We start from the raw sequence: 20266 nt of genomic DNA, 5'->3' as shown, positions 1-20266 counted from the left end.
ACATTTTTAAAAAAATCTATCTTTGCCTGTTAAGATTAAGAAAGATACTTCAGCTCACTCTTCTCATTTTTGCAAAGTGTTTTAAAATCAAGGCAAAGAGGAAGTGACCAGACCCCTGCCACCCAAATCTATCTTTCCCTCCCTTCATCAAACTAAGTCATTCAGCAGGAGGAAGAACATTAGGCATTTCAGTAAGAACAAAGAGGTGGCAGAGAGATTTGAAAGACAGGGAAGCAAAGTACCAGTGGCTTCAATTGCCAAGGGCTAGTGACACTAAGCAACTTCACACCTCCCTGGAGAACTCAAGTTGGCTCTGAACACAGCTCCCAGGCCTCAGCACCAAGAGGTTGAGACCAACAGGAAAGACACGACAGTAGAAATAAGCTGCTTTGCAATAAATAACAGAATGCAGTTTCTAGAAATTAAAGGGATCTAATACTCAGACTAAAGAGGTTTCTGCCACAGCAAATCCTTCCTACTACCTTGGATGCATGGATGGATAGATGGATGGATGAATGGATAAACGGATGGATGGATGGATAAATGAACAGACTTTGGTTGATGAGAGGAAGGAAAGATAGACTGGTGCCATGGATCAAGTCATGTCCTCTCTGCTTTGATTTCTCCTCTATGAAATGAGAAAGGTGAGCTAAAGAATCTTTCCTTAACTCTGCATGGATGGATGGATGGATGGATGGATGGATGGATGAATGGATGCACTGATGGATGAATGGATGGATGGGAGAATAGATGGAAGAAAGAAAAGCAAACAGACATTCTAATACCTCCAAAAATGGTAAGAGTAGTTTTAATACAAGCTAGACTGCTGACACACAAAAATGAAGCCCATGCCCTCTAATAACTAAGCACATTTCCCCTCTGATAAAGAAGCTATGCAAGGCCTGACTAGGAAAAATTCACACTAAAATCTATAACACTGAGATTCCCCCATGATCAAAATCCCCATAAGACAGCTTGGGACCAGCCATGCACAACTATCTTTAATTATACACTGATCACAGCACCACCAGGGACATCAATGTGCTGGGAGGAAAAGTGATAAAGTGTTCTGCTGCAGAGACCTGCAAAGGTTAAGGCAGAAATCCAGCCTCTACCAAATATGATTGTGGACAGTAGTAGGGCCGTGTATATGGGTTCAAACACCAAGGTAGGAGTTGGAGTGCTCTTAAATAGTTCAATGCAGAAACTGTGATCATCTTTAATGTGCAAGTACACACTGCAAATTCCAAAAGAGGGGACTCAGTGACCCAGGCTGCAAGGTGGCTTCCAAACTCTTCAAAATCTTCTGTTTCCTCATTCAGGAAATATTGGGTCTAGCCCTGCCCTAGACTTCAGATGCACAGAGGACAACAGGGCACTGAGGCCAGAAATCTAGGTTCTCATCCTGACCACGTGGCTGAGTGACTCTGGACCCTGCTCTAAACTTAATCTCTTCTATAAAACAGGGACAAAATTACCCATCCCCCTACTTCACTGAGCACAAGGAACACATTTAAAACACAAATGAAAACCAAATCTGCAAACAGTGGAGCCTGTTGAAGCCTACAGGACTGTGGCACTGGTGGGACCACTGACAGGAGCACAGGGTCCAAAGCTGGCAGCTCACCACTGCAGAGCACAGCGAGTGCCACAGCTGTCACAGGTGGTGGAGACTTCAGGTTCAGACAAGAAGCTCAAGGAAGTAAATCTTATTCTTTACCTCTGGACCGTTCGACGAAGTGGTATGAGATGGGAAGGGCCTTTATCATAAAAGTCTGCTCAAAGGCAGGTTCTCAGGCCGAGAAACAACCACAGGGAGTGAGTCTAAGTTGGTTAGATTCCAACTTGGACAAGTCACCAGAGGCTGGCCCTAAGCTCAGGCTTAGCTGCACTCAGCTGTGGAAGTAGCCTGCACAATCCCAGCATGTAATGGGGCCCAAGGGCAACAGAGAAACGTTCTCATCTGCTGGCTATGGAAACCAGCACAGAGAAAGGGCACTGAAGGAGAATTAGGAAGTGGAATGCGAGAGACGGTAGAGAGTGAAGCTTCCTTTGGGGGCCTGGAGAGGTACGATCCAGGATGGGCGCATTCCAAGAACAAGCGTAAGACAATTCAATACTGGAATTTCAAATATCCTTGACACCATATTATTGCAAGCTATTTTCCAATTGTAATTTATAAAACAACACAGGTGGTTACTCTCGGTCAGTTCCAACCTGGCCACAGCTTCTCTATCTTTGCCTTTGGACTTTCCACATTGGTCTTCTGCACCATGGAACAGGAAAGCAAAGCCATGTTTTTGATCACAGCTACGGGCTTGTGACTGTAACCTCAAAGACTATGAACAGAAAAGGGCCAGAAGTAGCTTGATCCAATGCAGGATGTGGTTCATTTCTGCTCGGCACACTCCCTTTCTAAGCCAGGGCACGTTCCTTCTGGCCCTACTGCTACAGAAACTGCTCTGTGTTCTGTAAATATTACCCACTACTGACCACGCCAAAGTAAGTTAAGGGTTGTGCAGGACAGGGAGAATGGAAAGGGATATGATCCAGCTAATCCATGCTTTTGCTATATAACATGTGCATGATATCGGTTCATTCTCAACTGTTTACTGAGCATCCATAAGGATCTAGGCCAGTGAATCTCAAACAAGGAAGAAAGAAAGGGCACACGCTCTAGCATACCAGGATTGGCAGGCAGGCATTTTCAAACATGACTTTTCTGCCTGCATTGCAACATGGGAGTCACATATCTCCAGGTATGCCAGACAGGGAAAAGGAAAAATCATTTATAACCAATATTCTGGGTGTATTCCCATTTTACAGTTGAGGAAACGGAGGCTTTAAAAGGTTTAAGTATGATATGCAGAGTAGTATGGCCAGAAAGTGGTGGAACCAGCAGTCAACCCAGCCCTGTCTGACTTCAAGTCAAAAACTATCCAACATTCCAGTCTATCTCCAAAAGGACAATGAGAGCATGCGGCTTTCCAGAAAACTTCAGTGACCTATGGTTAGAGTTCAGTTCCCTCCCTTTCATGCCATTACTGAAAATAATAACTAAGACTTAAAACTCTAAGATGTATTTAGCACTAGATAATGACTGGAGGAATCAGATTCAGCCATCCCAGACTGGATTTGGGAGACCAGGAACAGAGAGATTGAGCAGTGTTTTATTAGTCCAGGGCCCAGACCTCAAAGGGTTCATGGCCTTGTAGGGGGAGATGCACCTTCACAAGAAGCATCTGTCCTCTAAGCCATGATTGTTGAATAACCTAACATTGGTACTAAGGCTGCAGAGTAGAGGTTACAGCTGGTGTGGGTGGCCCTCAGGAAGGTTTTACAGAATTGGTGGCATCTCACCTGGACCTCAAAGAATGAGTAGAACATAGTGGAAAGGACAGCATTCCAAGCAGAGGGACACATACACAAAGGCCACAGACATGGATGAATGCCTGATTAGGAAACAACCAGTCATTTGTACGGCTGAAGCAAAGGGAACAAGAGGAGCTGGTGGGAGGAGGTGGGGCTGGAGGGAGGGTAGAACTGTGGAGGGCCTCAAATGTGAGGCTAAGGAGCTGGCCTAGCATACAGCAAGGTGTTCAACAAAGCTGGAGAGAGGGAGTCGTCCATTAGTTTGAGGACACAGAAGGCATAGGCTGACTCATGACTGCGGAGCACAGAGCTCTTGCTGATCCAAGAAACCATGCTCAAAGTGAATGAAAATGAAAGTCAGGTAGACAGTGTGTCCAAAGAGGGCTCAAGAGAGGGAGCCAGAGCCCAGAGTCAGAGTGGGCAGTGGGAAGGAAGGTCTGAGTACCTCTTAAATCACAGAAGGGACCACACACACTCTAGAGTGGGCCCAGACTCTCAGCTGTGGACTCTCAGCCCTCTAAGCTACAGACAGCCTCCAACTTCTAATGTTTCAACTTAGGACGGCAGACTCCATGATGGCATGAAGACAGTCCACTCCACATTCAACAGAGACTATGTTTTGAATTTTGATCTTTTTCCTGGGTAGCCATGTGCAATCTGATGCTCTCTCAATGTCTCAGCCGGGGGATCAGGGGCAGCAGGCTATAGATACCAGTCAGTCATGCACTCAACAGGTTAAACCAGCCCTCTACAGTGGACTGTTCAGCCACGACGATTGGTAGGTTTGGTGTATTACATGTGTGTTTCCCTTACAATAGCTTCAACTTAAAATACGTTCATTAGAATGAAACCCCATCATAAGTGCAAAGTCATCTGTACTTCTTGAGGACGGGGCCTGTGGCTTGTTCAAAGAGCCTGGAGCATAGTAGGCCCTGGACACTATTTGTCTATCATCACAGATGAGTTGTCAAGTCACCAAATGAGCCTAGATAAACTCTGATGTGCTGGGATGCTCCCAGCAAAGTCAGGCTCACATGAATTTCCCAAGCTTCTCTTGGGTGGTACTGGGCCAGGCCACATCAATGAGCTCCACTATGGGAGTCGATACTACTCCATTTCCCTCCCAGTGCTGGAATGGGAGGACTTAGTCCCTGCCTCCCAGCCCCTGCTGACTTGCCCAAGGTGAGGATCCTCCCAGCTTCTAGAGTCTGCTCTGGATGTGATACAGCCCACCCAGGAGGCAGTGACACTTTCTGAGCCTTATCCTCCAGGTGGGAGTGATGCCCTCTCCACAAGGCACCTTCTGGCTCTCTGGAGCACAGGGAAGCCGGTGAGTCACCCTTCTACCGTCAGTCAAGAGGTGCAGCCCCAGAGAGATTCTAATGGGTGGTTAATGTTTACTAAAAGCGGGTCTTGGGAATTTTTGAGAATGGTCAAAAATCAATGGCAACAAGGAAGCATTTGCACCTTTGTGAACCAGTTTCCTGCCCTCCACTTTTCCCCTTGATTTCCTCTGCATGGAATTATAGCCAAATCCCAGTGGTTAGTTCCCAAGATAAGAAAATTAGTCTATAGATAGAGTCAGCACTTCTAATAAAGTTTATTCTTCCTGTTCAACCCAGGGCCAAATTCAAGTTCATGAGCTCATGAGTTGACAAGGACCACCAGAAGATGTGGGGACAGGCGTGGTGTTACAGATTGCATGTACACCTCCCAAAATTCATGTGCTGATGTCCTGACCTCCAATGGGATAGTGTTAGGAGGGACCTTTGGGAGACAGTTTGGTCAGGAGGGTATAGGCCTCATGATGGATTAGTGCCCTGATGAGAAGAGATGAGACAGCTTGCCTACCACCATATGAAGCTACAAGAAGACGCCTGCACACCAGGCAGCAGGCCCTCCTTAGGCATCTGGTCTGTCAAGTCTTTTGACCTTGAATTTGTCAGCCTCCAGAACTAAGAAATAATTTTTTTTTTTTTTTTGCAGTACTGGGGATCGAACTCAGGGCCTTGTGCTTTCGAGGCAAGCACTTTACCAGCTGAGCTATCTCCCCAGCCCCAGAAATAATTTTTGTTGTTCATAAGTCACCCAGTCTATGGCATGAATCTTAAAAATGAATCTTACCCACCAAGACACTGGTGCACACAGTGCAGGGTGCAGTGGTGCACACCTATAATCCCAGCAACCCAGGAGGTTGAGGCAGGAGGATCACAAGTTCAAGGCTAGCCTCAGCAACTTACAGAAATCCTGTCTTGAAATAAAAAATAAGAAGGGTTGGGAATGTAGCTCAGTGGTAGAATGCCCCTGGATTCAATCCTCAGTACTACAAAAAATAAAAATAAAAAATAAATAAAAGACTCATTTATAGAAACAGGAGACTTTTACTTTTCACCTTGCAAGTCCAGTTAAAAGCCCAATTCCAGTCAATGGTGTTGGACCACCCCAGTGGTTCCAACAGATAACCAGTCCCCATATACGGTGTTATAGAGCTCTGGAGTGATTCCAAATACTCACATAGTTGGCTATGTGAGTGACATGTTTTGCTGTGGTAAGAACATGGAGCAAACTCTCCCCTCTCCTCAAGAAGGTTACATCTTACAGACCCCATATGTGAGCTACTGACCTCAACTACTGAACTTCAAAACACAGATGGTCCCAATTTATAATGGTTCAACTTTTTCAATTTTATGACAGTGCAAAAGCAATATGTATTCAGTAGAAACCATGCTTTGAAATTTTAATTTCAATCTCTTCCCAGGCAGGCAAGATGCTATCCTCTTGTTATGCTGGAAAGTGGCAATAAGCTGGGGCTCCCAGAAAGCCCTGCTTCCCCATCAAGAGGCAAACAATTCTACAGTGGACTGTGTTGCTAAGCTATCATGTTCCATCAGATGCTTTCAATACATTTTCAATTTATAAGAGTTTATTAGGATATAACCCCATCATAAATCAAATAGCACCTGTACCTTATGCCCAAGAGTTTGACAGACACTTAGAAGAGCCTGGCCCCCAGCAGGGTACACAATTTCAACCACCTCTCTGAAGATCCAGAGCTTATTGTAGACAGGGCTGCACTGCAGGCCACTTCTTGAAGATGGAGAATTTAGGTTGTGATGGGCCACACCCTCCCGGTCTTCCTGCTAATCTAAGAAGCCTCCCTGCCAATGCCGGCATTGCCCTCAGGTGTCCAGGGGCCTTACTTGCTCTCAGGGATGTCCACATGGACATCTCTTGTGAGAACTACTCACACAAAGCCGCACAGCAAACTTGAATTAGACTTCACTTTCCCCAGAGGCCTGTTCCGTCCTGGTTGAGCAACTAGACTTTAATAATTCTGAAACTTATTATGTGATTAGTGTACTTCCTGGGAGATTCATTCTCATTATTCTCCTCACACACACACACAAAAAAAAAAAAAAAAAAAAGAAAGAAAGAAAGAAAGAAAAAAGAAAAAGAAATCTCTTGGAAAAGCAATAAGCCATGTGATTCGGGAAGCCATATGCTGATCATTTTACTTTAACCATATACCACCAACCTGAGCAGCATTTCTGACCCCTCAGCCTTCCACGGCCCCCTCCCCTGCCTCATCTTCTCCCCTGTCCTTCTTCCTCTATCTCTGCCCCACCCCCTGGCTCTGACACATTAGGCTTAGGGTGGCCCACGACAGCATTGGTTTATACTTATCCCAGTGTGATCACTGATATAAAATGTACCCTCTGAGAACCACAGTTTGTTCTAAGTTGTCTATACCAAATAACAATAAAAACATCTAGTTACTGGTACAAAATAGGAAGAATAACTTATCAGGAGAAATGCCACTAGGCCTGACTACAAGACTAGGGAGAAGAGTCTCCAGACGGGTCATCAGAGAGAACAGCCTGTGATGGCACTAAGGTTGTCCTCAATACCACTGCTGAGCAGGCAGGAAGGTTTAGGGCCTGTGTCCCCAGGCATGCCAGGCGCCCATGGGCTTTATGAGACAACACTGACAGTACAGGATGGTGACACAGAAGCAGTGATGCGAAGCTCCTGCATCACTCCCAGCCTCTGCCTCCCTGGCCTTCCCTTTGGATTCCTTTCTCTCCTCCCTTCCCCCTCCAGCCTTCAACCCCCAAAAGCATCTTTGGACACCGACAGCAGTTGAAAGATGCTCTTGCACACATTAAAGCTAACCCAAGAGCCAGCTCTAATAAAAGATGAGTCTGGAGAGCTTTTTATTTTCTTCCTAAATTACATTTCTGGAAAAGAATTTTGCTTGGTCTTGATGTTTTGTTATTAGGTAAGTCTGAAGTTAATTAGAAAAGTATTCGATGAAATTTTAAATTATCAATAAAAATCACCAAGTTCAAGGAATGGAAGAAAAACATTTGGAAAAAGCAGAGCCTGAGTGGACCTAAAAACTGTCAGTGTCAGCATCCAAGGACTGGCCCATGACAGCTTCTGAGGTTCCAGGTCAACAGCAGGAAAGGTTTGGCCAGGTATTTGCCTCAGTGAACCTTTAAACCAGATTGACTCTGTGGTTCTTAGGCTGATCCCGGGGCACAAATGTGCTTTGTTAGCCAGCAGTTCATTTAATGGTCAATATTTAAAAATCAGAAGCTTTTATATTAACGATGCATATCGCTGATTTCTCTTTTACAGAAAAATAATCAGATGTGACAACTCTGGGCCCATATTCAAAACAAAACTAGAAATATTAGCCAAGAATCAGGGCATAGATGGGTTTTCAATCAATTTCTTTCCCCTCTTTTCCACAGTCCATTTAAAAATATTTGAAAACTTCTATTACTTCCTATGGGCATTTACGTGAAATTACAGTGCTGCAAGCTATAGCCCGAGTTCTGAAGCACAGATGATTTCTTCTTGGATCTGTTAGATTATGTTATACTCACTGAGTGATCACCTTTTCTTCTGAGAGCTAATCAGATGTTCTCTCATTTTATAATTAAAAAAAAAAAAAAAAAAACAGTCACCCACTCCACACAATCTTCAGTGGGACACAGTATGTAGACTGGGGCCTAGGTCTCTTTTCTAGTGTAAGCAGGTGGCTAGTGGGCACCTGCACTCACAGCTGAGCATGTGCAACCCATTTGCTCTACAGATCTAGCTGGCAAAGGAAGATTAGACAGTTCCCCATCCCTGACCATTTCAGTCTCCTCAACAACCAAAGGGTTCAAGGACTCTACAACTCCTTGTCTGCAAAAGCAAATCACTTGATCATTGTACAATGCCTTCACTTTGGACAGCAGCCAAAAGGATGTGAAGTATGAGTGGAGAGGTGGCCTGCAGGACCAAGGTCACAATTGTATTCCTCCCAAATCCTGCCAACACCTTGGCGGGAGGGAATAGGCAGGAGAAATGGGGCCCCTCTCCATTGCTCCTCCTAAATACTGTGATTCATCTTTATGCCTGCACCTCGCTTAGACCTGATCTTCCAGGCACTCTGAAAGCTGAATACCAATGAACTCCAATTACATTATTATGAACAGGAAGGTTTTGTTCCCTGGCAGCCCTAGTAGAGTGCTAGGATTATATTGCCTTCTTGATAGTTCTACATCATGATACTTGGGCTCATCTGATAGGATGGTCCTGGCAATCAGGGAAAGGTTCTCCATGCAGACACTGGGCTTCATTTCATTAAGGGAGGCAGTCATTATTTTTACAGGGCCAAGGGGCACCACGTGGAGGCAGAGAAGCAGCACCTCACTCCACAGCGACCAACATTAATGAGGCGCCATGAGCAGTTCTCCTCCACACATCTTCACATTTCTGAAAGTCCATCAGGATTGGCCAGCCTGGTAATGAGTCCTCACATGCAGAGGCAGGGACGCAGCAAATGTCCAGGCAAATCAAATTGCTTACATACTAAGCAATTCTGTTTCCTAAAAAAAGCTTCCCCTTCTATAAATAGTGATATAAAAATCCCAATGACAGGGACAGCTGGGAAGGCCAGGTTGTGGATCAAAAGGTTCCTATGGATACTCCTTGGGAAGGGCAATTCTATTACCCCTAAAACAGAGGGTTCACATGATCAATAGTAAATGACTGATTTAAAGAAGTCACCCAGTGCAGGAGCAGCAGATAAGGTGTTCAATTCAAACCCAAGCTTAGTTTAAAAGCTTGATATTTTCACAATAAACAATTCTGTTGCCAACCTGGAGGCAAAAGGCTGGGGGATGAATATCCACTTCGTTTCATCACCTGCAGAAGTGCAGGCACGCAACTGAAACCTAACCTGATGGCTGTGGAGTGCTTTGAAATTCTCCTCACATACAGCTGGTCTTGCTTAACTCAGTCCTTTTCACATGCTGTTTGTCACAGAAGGTCCCCCTTATACACTGTGATTCAACTATGCAGTTTCTCTTTTTCCTTGGAAAGATGGTTACAGATAAGTCATTTGTGCTGCTTGGATTTCAGATGAGCTTCTTTCAGTGAGATATTTATTTAGTGAAAGAAAAAGGTTGTGATAATGTGAAAAGGGAGGCTCATCATCCCTTGCTGTACCTCAGCTGTAGCATCTGCCCAGGCCGGCCTCCCAGAGAGGTGACCTGGAAAAGTGGTCCCACCAGTGAGGCTGCAAGCTTCTGGAAATCAGGATTCGGGTTCTCTCTACCACACAGCCAGGCCCTCTCCAAATGCCCACTGGGTTTTCTACTGGGCACTGAACTCAGTCTACTCTGAGTGTACATCTTAGAGGCTCCACTCATAAAGCAAATGCAACCACCCTTTCAAGAGACCCTTTAGAGGAAAGAAAGGTCATTCACTTAGCATTTTGAAGGCAGAATATAAAACTGAGGGCACAGTGGTCAGCAGAGTTTACAGTTCCTACAGCAGAATGTCTCTGTGGCTTGTTCAAGGCATATCTCTAAACAGTAGTATTTGACTTGTTGGCATCTGTATTAATCCACTTCATGGCTATAGTGAAATGTCTGAGGTGGAGTAATGTTATAAAGAAAAAAAGTTTATTTTGTCCACAATTCTGGAGACTCAAGAGCATGGTATAGCATTGGCTTGGCTCTGGTAAGGGCCTCATGGTAAATGGCATCACAAGGTGAGAGTATATGTGGGAAGAAGAGATCACATCTTTAAAAAAAGGAAGCTAGAAAGAATGGGGCGGACTAGGCATGCCCTTTTTATACCCCTCTCCTGAGAACTAACTATGGGGTCCTGCAAGAACTACCTTAATTCCTTCTGATGGCAGCACCCACAATGACCTGAAGAATTCCCATAGGCCCCACCTCTTAAAGGTCCACTCCCCCTCTCACACCGCACACCAGAGATCAAGCCTCCAACTCATGAACCTTTGGGGGACAAATCACATGCAAACAACAGCAGCATTTTGGGCTTGGTGTCTTTACTATATTTTACCTGCCCTCTCTCTCCTACCCCTCCAGTATAATCTCCTTGAAAGCAGGAACAATGTTTTCTACTTCATAATTCCTCAAAGCACCAAACCCTGTGGCTCACACACACAATGAGTCCAATAAAAATTGGGAATAATAATGTTTCCCATGGATTATCTTTAAAAAGAAAAATTCAATGTGAAAGCAATTTCTATAAGGAGACCAGTGATGGGACTATAGAGAATCACTTAATGGCTCGTCAACCCACCACTGAGGATGCTCCCTCTGATTAAACATCTGTTCCCTCATTTATTCAACAAACATCTCTTATGTGCCTGGCACTCAGTCTGCACAGCAGGAGGAGGACACACAACCCGGCCCCATCATTCAGTCCCTCGCTCATTCTTTCAGGAGACGCCTACATCGGGTGCCAACATGGTGAACCTTTTCTTACTGGTCCAGTAGTGCCAAAGCACTTGTGATGTGTAGGCAGGCTACACATGCACGTCCTCAGTAGCTGCCCTCCCAACACCCCACCTATCTTCAGAGGGCATCACCGGGGTGGGGGCAGTGGGAGACAGTCATCAGACAGGAAACAATCACATCACCAGTATCACCGTCCCACTTGGGTTCTTCCCTATATAGTTTTTTTCCCCTTTTAAAATACATTTTCACAGATGTCATTAAAAAATTACAACCCACCATAGACTTCCATGTCTGACAGGGCAAGTCTGCCCACACTCCTTCTGAGTGGGTCCCATAGGGCCACAGCACCACCTCCACATCACAGAGGCTATGTCAAACTAGCCCAGTTTTTAAAGAAACCACTATTGAAAAAGATGGCATGCTTTCTCTCCTAACTCAGATTTAACTCTAATAGAAAGTGACAGGCTCAATTTTGGCTAATTTTTTTTTGAAAAACAAACACAAGAACAGGGCCAAGAAATCCATCTTCAGGTGTGAAAGGACAGAAGAGAATCTGACACCTTTTATCTTCAAGTTCTAGTTTACGCTTCCTAAGGGATGGTGGCAGGGTTCTCTGATGAAGCCTAGTGAACAATGAATTTCTATCAGGTGTAAAGGCTTCCAGATGTGCTGGTTATATGAACATCCTGACCTGAGACAACCTGGAGAAAGATGGAAAACGCTGGCTGGCTAGACGAGGGAGCTACCGCCATCTATTTTCCTCTCTCATGCCAACTGCTTTCAGCTAAGGAACCTGCAGACAAAATGATACCATGAGTTCCCACAATGCCCCTGGACTCCTTGCCCTGCAATATGGCAGGTTGACATTTAGAAAAAAAATTAAATGACGTTTTCAGATGAAATTGTGTGACGCCAGGGATCTGCTTTGAAATAATCTGGGGAAGAGGAAAGTAGGTGGGATGGAGAGGAAATAAGATTGGGTCAGGGCTGATCATCATGGCAGCTCCATGGACATTACAATATCAAACACCAGAATGTCATGTTGTTCCCTCTACTTTTGTACATGTTAGAAGTTTCCCATTATAAAAGGTGGGAAATGAGTGACCTCAAGAGCCTAGCAATGTTTAATTAGTTAGGTATAAGGATGGTCAAGATACACCACTAAAGACTGGAGCTACGGCTCAGGGGCAGAGCACTTGCCTACCATGCACAGGGCCCTGGGGTCTGGCCCCAGCATAGCAAAAAAATAAAAAATAAAAACAAAAAAATATTTTTAAAAATACACAGTAAGTGAACCAAAAGCAGACACACAGGGCATATAAAATAGGAATTGATTTACACATACACACACTGATAATTTGTAGAAAATTTCTCAAAAATAATAATCCTCATATGCTGTTTGAAAGTTCATTTTTTTAATAGTTGCTTTTATATTTTTTTAATTCAAGGAGGGAGGGGGAAAGGACACAGAAGGGCTTAAATATGAGATAAACATGGCCATGGCCATGGTCTGGAGTCAGAAAGCAAGGAGAGTGGCCAGCAGCTCATCCTCTGCACAAGGGAAAAGGACCGAGACACCCCTCGGGCCAGGGATGGCGGAAGCCAGGCTACCCACACTGCCCCTCCCTCCCCTTCCTTCCTCCTCTGCTCCGACTACACTGCAGTTTTGTACGCACACCTTCCCCTCCTTTGATCTCTTGGTTTTCAATAATCTCTTGGGATATTAAAATTTCCCTGTGTTTTTGTAGACTAGTTATTTTTTCCTACTGTCAGTTTCTGTTTTGCAAATGCCTTACGTTGTTTAAGGTATACAGTAAAAGTGTAAAAACTGGCCTATATAGATACTTAATTCATGAAGGTCATTTCCTTAGGGGAGGCAGTGAAGAAGGGGAACACAGCACTCACATCCTTGCTACCTTCAAAGAAATTAGGGAATACAGCATCCAGCCTTTTGGTCTTCCACAGTGGGAGGCAGGGTGATAAGGCAGGGACTTCCTCAAACTGAGAAAGGGGTTCAGATGCTGAGAAGCCAAAATATTAGCACCAATTATATTACTAGCAGCCCCAGCTTTACATACATGAAAATCGAGGCTCAATGATTAGGTGACTTCCTTGAGTCCCAGAGCTAATTCGTAGCCAACCTGAGACTGGATAACACTGCCACCACCACTACTGAGTGCTGCTCTGTATCAGGCACTGTAAATACATCGTCTAATTTAATCCCTCATCAACTCTGCCCTATGTGTTTTAATCTCCATTTCTTAACTAAAGATACTAATGCTCAGAGAGGTCAAGAGACTTGCCCAAGATCATGAAGTGGGTGTCGGTGCACATCCTCCCTCCCTTCCTCCTCTACATGTCCTGAGAGCCCTGCACCAGTCCTCAGCCTGGGATAAGGCAGCTGTGGAAGCTAGATGAACATTTTCATTCCAAGCTTCTGGAAGGAAAGCACTATCAATTAGAAAAAAAAAAAAAAAAAAAAAAAAACCACGTGGCCTGAAAAGGTGAAAGAGTGGACACTCTTAAAATACTTGACACAAAAGCAAATTCCTGCCTGGTGGCGTATTAGCAGCAGCTGACAGGATTAGCCTGCTGCTCCCTCTGTGAGGGTCTGGGCTCACTCCAGTGCACAGCAGGCATGTGGAGCCAGGGAGAAAGCCATCGGAAGCCAACCCCACACACAAAGCTGCTGCCCCCTGACAACACCAATACCCCCCATCAAAGCTGCCACTCAGTGGCTCCTCTGGCCAGCTCCATGGCCAAGTGACTAACAACAGGGCTCCAACCCTGGCTCCTCCTCTTTCCCTCTCTCTCCAGGGTCAGCAGGAACCCTATGGTCTGAAGTCAAGCCATGCCAGCCCTCCTGGCCCCACAGGTCTCCCCAGAAACCTGGGCCAGTTGGCTCCTGGCTCCTGCAGGCCGGGCAGCTCAGGCCTGGCCTCGCTGAGACTATGGAAACCGCCTCCCACCCTTCATTCTCTGTCCCTGGTTTCCCTCACTAGCTCCACTTCCGCACCCTTTGTTCCTGCTCACTCAAGGATCTTGTAGGAAAGCCAGATCCCTCGCCTCTGCTAAAAAAGGAAGGTTTTAAAACTTGGAGAGGGGTAGGGCTGCCAGATTTAGGGAACTCAAACAAACAGGATACCCCATTAAAGTTAAATTTCAGGCAAACAACAAATGATTGTTTAGTATAAGGATGCCCACACAACATCTGGAACATACTTGTGACACAAACAATATGTGTGGATTATCTGAAGTTCAGTGTAACTGGTGTCCTATAGCTTAACAGGCAATGCTGTGTGGTGGGGGTGGCAGGGCGGGTGGTAGCAGGAGTCCAGAAGCACAATCATCTGGTAAAGAAAACACAGAATGGAGTCGTGAGGACTGAGGCAGGAGGGAGGAAGCACTCTTTAGTGAGGCTCCCTAACACCAGAAACTTCTAGGCACATTGTCTCATTTGAGTTTTCCAGTAATTGTGTGCATTAGATATGTTTACCCTCACTTACACATGAAGAAACAGAAGGTCAGAGAATCCAGTGACAAAAGTCTAACTTGCTTCTGAACACACCTGACGCCATTTCCACTACATCAAGCTGCTTTCCTGCTGGTGCAACTTTATAATTTCTATAGGCTGCACGTAAAGAGGGGCCTGACTTTTCTAATACATTCATAAGGAAGCAAGTTCACATGGCACATATTTGCAAAATATAATTGTCTATTACAGAGAAGGCACTAGGCCAGTCTTCTCTCCTTTTGGGCACTTACTGCAATCAAACACATCACCGAGAGGATCCGTCCAGGGTCTAGATCCTTATGAAGAGCAAGGAAAGAGTCATAGTAAGGAAGGGCAGCATTCCATTCAAGATGATCACATACTCCAGTTTTCAGATGATGAAGGTCATGGGATGTGTGACCCCTTAAAAGGGGCCTAAGGAGAAAGCATCCTCCATCACTATTTTTTTTTTTTTTTTCTGTACAGGGGATTGAACCCAGAGATGCTCACCTACTGAGTCACATCCCCAGTCCTTTTTATTTTTTATTTTGAGATAAGGTCTTGCTAAGTTGCTGAGGCTGGCTTTAAACTTGTGATCCTCCTGCCTCAGCCACTGGGATTACAGGCACGCGCCACGGTGTCCAGCCTCCATCACTATTCTAACAGACTAGACTCTTGCATCATTGTACCAAAAACAGTCAGCTGAATGTGTGTTTGGGGGAAAACTTGCAAAAATGCTATTTGTCAAATGGACAGTGGGAAATGCTTCTCCCCACCCTCCTCCAAGCTTTGAACACTTGTGGCACACAACAGAGGGGAAGGAGTCATAAAAATGACTGGACACGTGTCCTTTTGAAGTACAGTAACTGTAAGACAATGACAATAACAATGGCACTTCCATGTCTGCTCCTGCCTAGTGGTCCAGACCAGAGCCCACTGCCTGAGCCAGTGCTGGTTGTTTTGTTTTTGATTTCCATTTCTCCTCAATGATGCTAACAGATTCCACTACAATAAATAATTTGTCCACATCACACTTTGTCACTTAGGGAAACCCCTGGGTCATCAGAGCACAAAGAGTCTAGGTATGTGTGTGGGGGTGTGTGGCCACCTCTGCAGGAACCCACCAGGGAAGAAGACAGGGCTACAGATCTCACAGACTGTGACAGCCAAGACCAGGAGTGGGGGCTGAGGCTGCCTGTGCAAGAGAGGGCCCCACTCTTTCTGTCCCTGCCTGGCACAGTTTACTCTCCCCTCTTTATCCCATCCTCTTTCTACTCTCATCCTGCCTCCCACCCCTGCCAGGTGAAGATTCCAAAGCTGTAAACAACTAACACTGACCTTCCAGGACACAGGAGTCTCCAGTCTTCTTGTGGAAAAAGGCAAAAAACCACACTCCATTCCTCGTTTGCTGCCAGCCAGCACCAACACATTCCCACCCTCAGCAAATACTAACAATGCACACTTTAAAAGACAATTTCCCAGAGCCAGTAGGTGACAGCAGTCCAGGACAGTCATTCCCAGTCTTAATTATTAGAGGTCTTTAGAAACGTTTTGGAGGGCACAGAGTAGGGTCACATAAAGGAGTCTGTTGCTTCCACCAGCTGTGCCCCACACACAGCATGCTCAAGACCCTGTGTGGCAGAAGACTCGCAGTTCTCGTTGCACATATGGTAACTGGTGATCTGAAGGTGAGAAAAACTCAATTTCATTTTGAATCTAAAATCCTTCAGATGTTTCTTTTGGGAAAAGCCAGACAATTAAAATTGATTTAAGTTGCACTGTTTCTAAAATCGTAGACCTACACACAAAATAGAAATTCTGGTCAGTATGATCTAAATTAAGTGTGATGAGGTTTCAGGTTTTCCCTTGGGTTGCATGAAAAGATTTCCAGCCAGGGCTCAAAGCTATCCCTGCTCCATGGCACCTCAGTCAGTCAGGTCTAAACACATCGGGGTACTGGAGGGCCAGAGCCCTGGGAACATATCTGCAGACAGGCAGCTTCTGGGTATAGGCGAGACAGGAGGGTCAGAAGAACTGAGGCCACTGGTGCCAGAGCTGGCAAGGGAGGTCCTGCAGCTCATCTGTTCCTCTTCTCAGAAGGGGAACCCAGGCTCCACGTGTGGTGGCAGGGCTGGAACCAGCACCTAGGACTTTATGTTCAATGCTCCTGTCACCTCCTTGTGTGGAATCTAGGACCCCAGCCCAAGACACAACTTGTCCGAAGGTGAGTCAAGATGGCAAGGTTTTGCCCAAACCACATCCTTGAACCCCCACTGCAGAATAAGAGTCCCTCCCCCTAGTTACTGTGGAGCACTTGGAAAAGTGTTATGTAAGGGAGAACAGCCCACAAGGCCCCAGGAGTTATCAGCCCATTCAGAGGCCTTGCAGGAATTTCCTGTTATGTGATTTGAGACTTGCAAATAGCCACCACCAAGTAAAGGCTGTCTCTCCTTCCCCTCCCTTTTTTAAAAACTGTATCTATTGGTTCTTTTTAGTTACACGTGACAACAGAATACATTTTGATTAATTATACAAGTATGGACTATATCTTAACTCTAATGAGGATCCCATTCTTAGGGATGTACATGAGGGTGGAATTCACTGTGTTTTTTCTACATATGTAAATGGAAAAATAATGTCAGATTCATTTCACTGTCTTTCTCCTATTCCTGCTCCCAGGCACTGGAGCTTCGAGTCACTAGCTGCCTGGGCCTGCAGCTCTCCAGTGACTGGGCCTCTCTCCAGGAACGATGTCCCCAGGGAGTCATCATTGGAGGCTGCATAGAGAACAAAAGGCCTGCAAGCCCAGGGGATAGTGGAATCCCAGCTCTTTCTCAGAAAACTTGGGCAGCTCTGGCACTGGGTGAGCTGTCAATCTATCCGTTGGAGGATGAGTCAGCAACATGGAACCAAGACCATGGGCCTTTGTTTTCAACAAAACCTGCTTCTGTTATTCCTTCCCCCAGGCCTTTGTAACTATAGCATAGGCATATACTATACACAAAGGGGTAGGTGCAACATGTACATACCCAGGTGGAGAAATAAAGCACAATCCCTCTTATCCTCCCCCCACCCCACCCCTGGCTTTGGGGATCTGTGGTTTTTCTTATCATTCTGAGCACTTCAACTATGCATGCCCAAAGCCTGCCACTTAGTTCTGGCTATTATTACCCATACTGCCACTGGCTCATTTTTTTTTTTTTTTTGCTATATAGTCTTCAATTGGATGAACACATTTTACTTAGTCATTATGTTGTCTAGAACATATAAGCTGTTTTCAGTTTGGGGTAATACAGAGAATATTCTTGAACACATCTGGCTCCCAAGTGCTGGAGTTTCTCCATGATGCACGCTTGACAACGGAACTGCCTCATGCAGAAGATGCTCTCACTTTGGCCAGTGCATGCCAATCAGTGTTCCCAGGTGGTGCTGTCTCTCCCTCCTCACAATGCTACCCATCAACCCCTCTGGTCACATACAAGAGGGGTCATGGTGACTCCAAGGCCAAGAAATCCCAGTTGGTCACCAGAATGCAGGTTAAAACCGGACACCTCCCCTGTGAGCAAAGTCCAAGATTTTAACTTCTGAGCTTAACCAGAACCAACAAGTGAAACAAATGGGCTTTCCAGATGAAAAAAATTTCACAATCTCTTCCAAACTAATGGGGCAGCATCTCAGCGTGGTGGCAGAGCTGCCTGCCTAGACCGTATGCAGAAATAGGAGTGTGCTCCCAAGGCCTCAAGTATGAGAAGATTGTACAGTGGAAGAAGAGAGGACAATGTGGGGAGGAGTCTCAGAGGCCTTCCCCAACAGGTACCACCTACCTGTACACTGGCTGCATCTCTCTGGCTATGCCAATGACAGCACCTGGGAGGAAATTGTCAAACTCTTCAAATAACTCCCGGATATTAGTCGTGTACTTCAGATCGAGGTCCAGTTGAATGATCCGCAGGATCTCTGAAGAAAAAAGAAAAAAAGAAAGAAAATAAGGCCTGTAAGTCCAGAAACTCAGGAAGCTGAGATAGGCCAACCTCAGCAACTTAATGAGATTGTGTCTCAAAATGAAAAAAGAAGAGCTTAAGGTTTATCTCCGTGGTAAAGCATTTGCCTCACATGCTGTCCAGTGTTAAGTTGCTCATTTCACTCTCAAAAGTCTCTGATCTGGATGATACATGATGTGAACACCCCACATAAAACCAAAAGTGTGCTTTCTCTTTGGAGTGCAGGGTGTGCACTCCCCACAGAAGAGAGAGAGAAAAGGCACCATCAGCTTAGTCCCCTCATTAGCTCATTCTGCAAACCCAGATCTGTGTTAAGATGCTGACCCAGAGAAAAACAGCTGAAAGACTGTGGACACCGCCATGCTTTCAATCCACTGTGTAAAAAACAAGAGGAGTCAAAATCATTCAGTCTCCCAATTATCTGGCATGTAAGAGCTGTTAGCTTCCACGGTCTCCAGATGATCTGAGGGTGAAAAGAGGAGGACGGCAGAAGAGCTGACCAGGCATAAGCAGGGAAGCACGGCTAGTTCACTCTCTTGTCCTTCACCAGCCAAGCCTGATGGACCTCCCGTGGCATCAATGCCAAGAGGGGGCCATACAATAGGCGGGCTGGGGCCCTGGCCTCCAGGGGAGATGGGCAGGTACCTCCAAGCAGAGGAGGAGCTGGAGCTGAAACATGGACTAGAAGGGTCATTCAGATTCCCGAGGGGTGCTTGATGCTGAATGATACAAGAGAGCACGTACTTGTACCAAAGAGAAGGACTGGCCCTGGATCAGAACACATGAGTTCAAGTTCAAGTTTTGCTGCTGATTAATCCTGTGACCCTGAGAAGGTTGTTTTACTTCTCTGAACCTAGGTTACTAGGGAGGATAGTATTCATCTCATTGAAACAGGGGCTGCAGGATGAGGTTAGGTGTGGAAAATCATACAGGCTCTAGGAACCCAGGAAACTCACTAACGCTTGAAGCAGTCAAGGAAGACTTTCTGGAGGAGGAGGAAGACTTGGGCTGGGTCCCAAGTCTTGGCATGAAGGGGTAAAGTGACACCTGTGCCCACTCTAGAACATCAGGCTGTTCCTCTTTGCTCTCTACCACCTTTTCTTGCCTGTCCAATAACAGGGCATTATAGCTCTCTGAGGACAGGCTACCCTCTGAGGACAGGGACCACATCTTTGGCATCCTGGCCTCCATCCATTGTTCAGGGTTTGGATTCAGCAAACACTCGGAATGTTTTTGGAATTCAATAGTCAATCTCTAAATTAGTTTATGAAAAAAAAAAAAATCACAGCTTAAATCACAAGAAAAACTGATTCATTTGTTCCTTGTTCTATTTTCCTTTGTGACGCAGAAACAAAACCTTAGTTGACATTCTACATGACTTTTCTAGAAAAAAAAAAAAGAAAAACATTATAGCAGATGGGAATTCAGTTGCTCAGGCTAGAAGAAAGCAAGAGGACGCTGGGTTGCTCTGGCCCATGTGGAAGAGGGGATGGGAGACTGAACCCGCCCTGGCAGACGTGGATCCTGTGGCCTGCACACTGCCGCCCCCACACAAGAGGAGTTAAAGGACTGTTTTCCTTCCTGTACCTAAAAACAATAACAAAGGCAACAACCCAGAAATCAGCGGAGAA

General features: G+C 45.5%; 1 protein-coding gene across 3 annotated transcripts in view; it reads right to left on the bottom strand.

Moving 5' to 3' along the window:
- Positions 1-20266, bottom strand: part of XXYLT1 (xyloside xylosyltransferase 1) — a 155284-nt gene that overhangs the window by 56793 nt on the left and 78225 nt on the right. For all 3 annotated transcript variants that reach the window (XM_079156248.1, XM_079156249.1, XM_079156250.1), the window contains exon 3: positions 18459-18591. In XM_079156248.1, coding sequence (XP_079012374.1) covers positions 18459-18591 — 133 coding nt within the window. The remainder of the gene's footprint in view (positions 1-18458; positions 18592-20266) is intronic.

This window comes from Sciurus vulgaris, assembly GCF_902686455.1.
Source record: "Sciurus vulgaris genome assembly, chromosome: 10".
NCBI classification, from domain to species: domain Eukaryota; kingdom Metazoa; phylum Chordata; class Mammalia; order Rodentia; family Sciuridae; genus Sciurus; species Sciurus vulgaris.
Note: the sequence above shows the minus strand (reverse complement) of the source record. Positions and strands in the feature narration are given on the sequence as shown.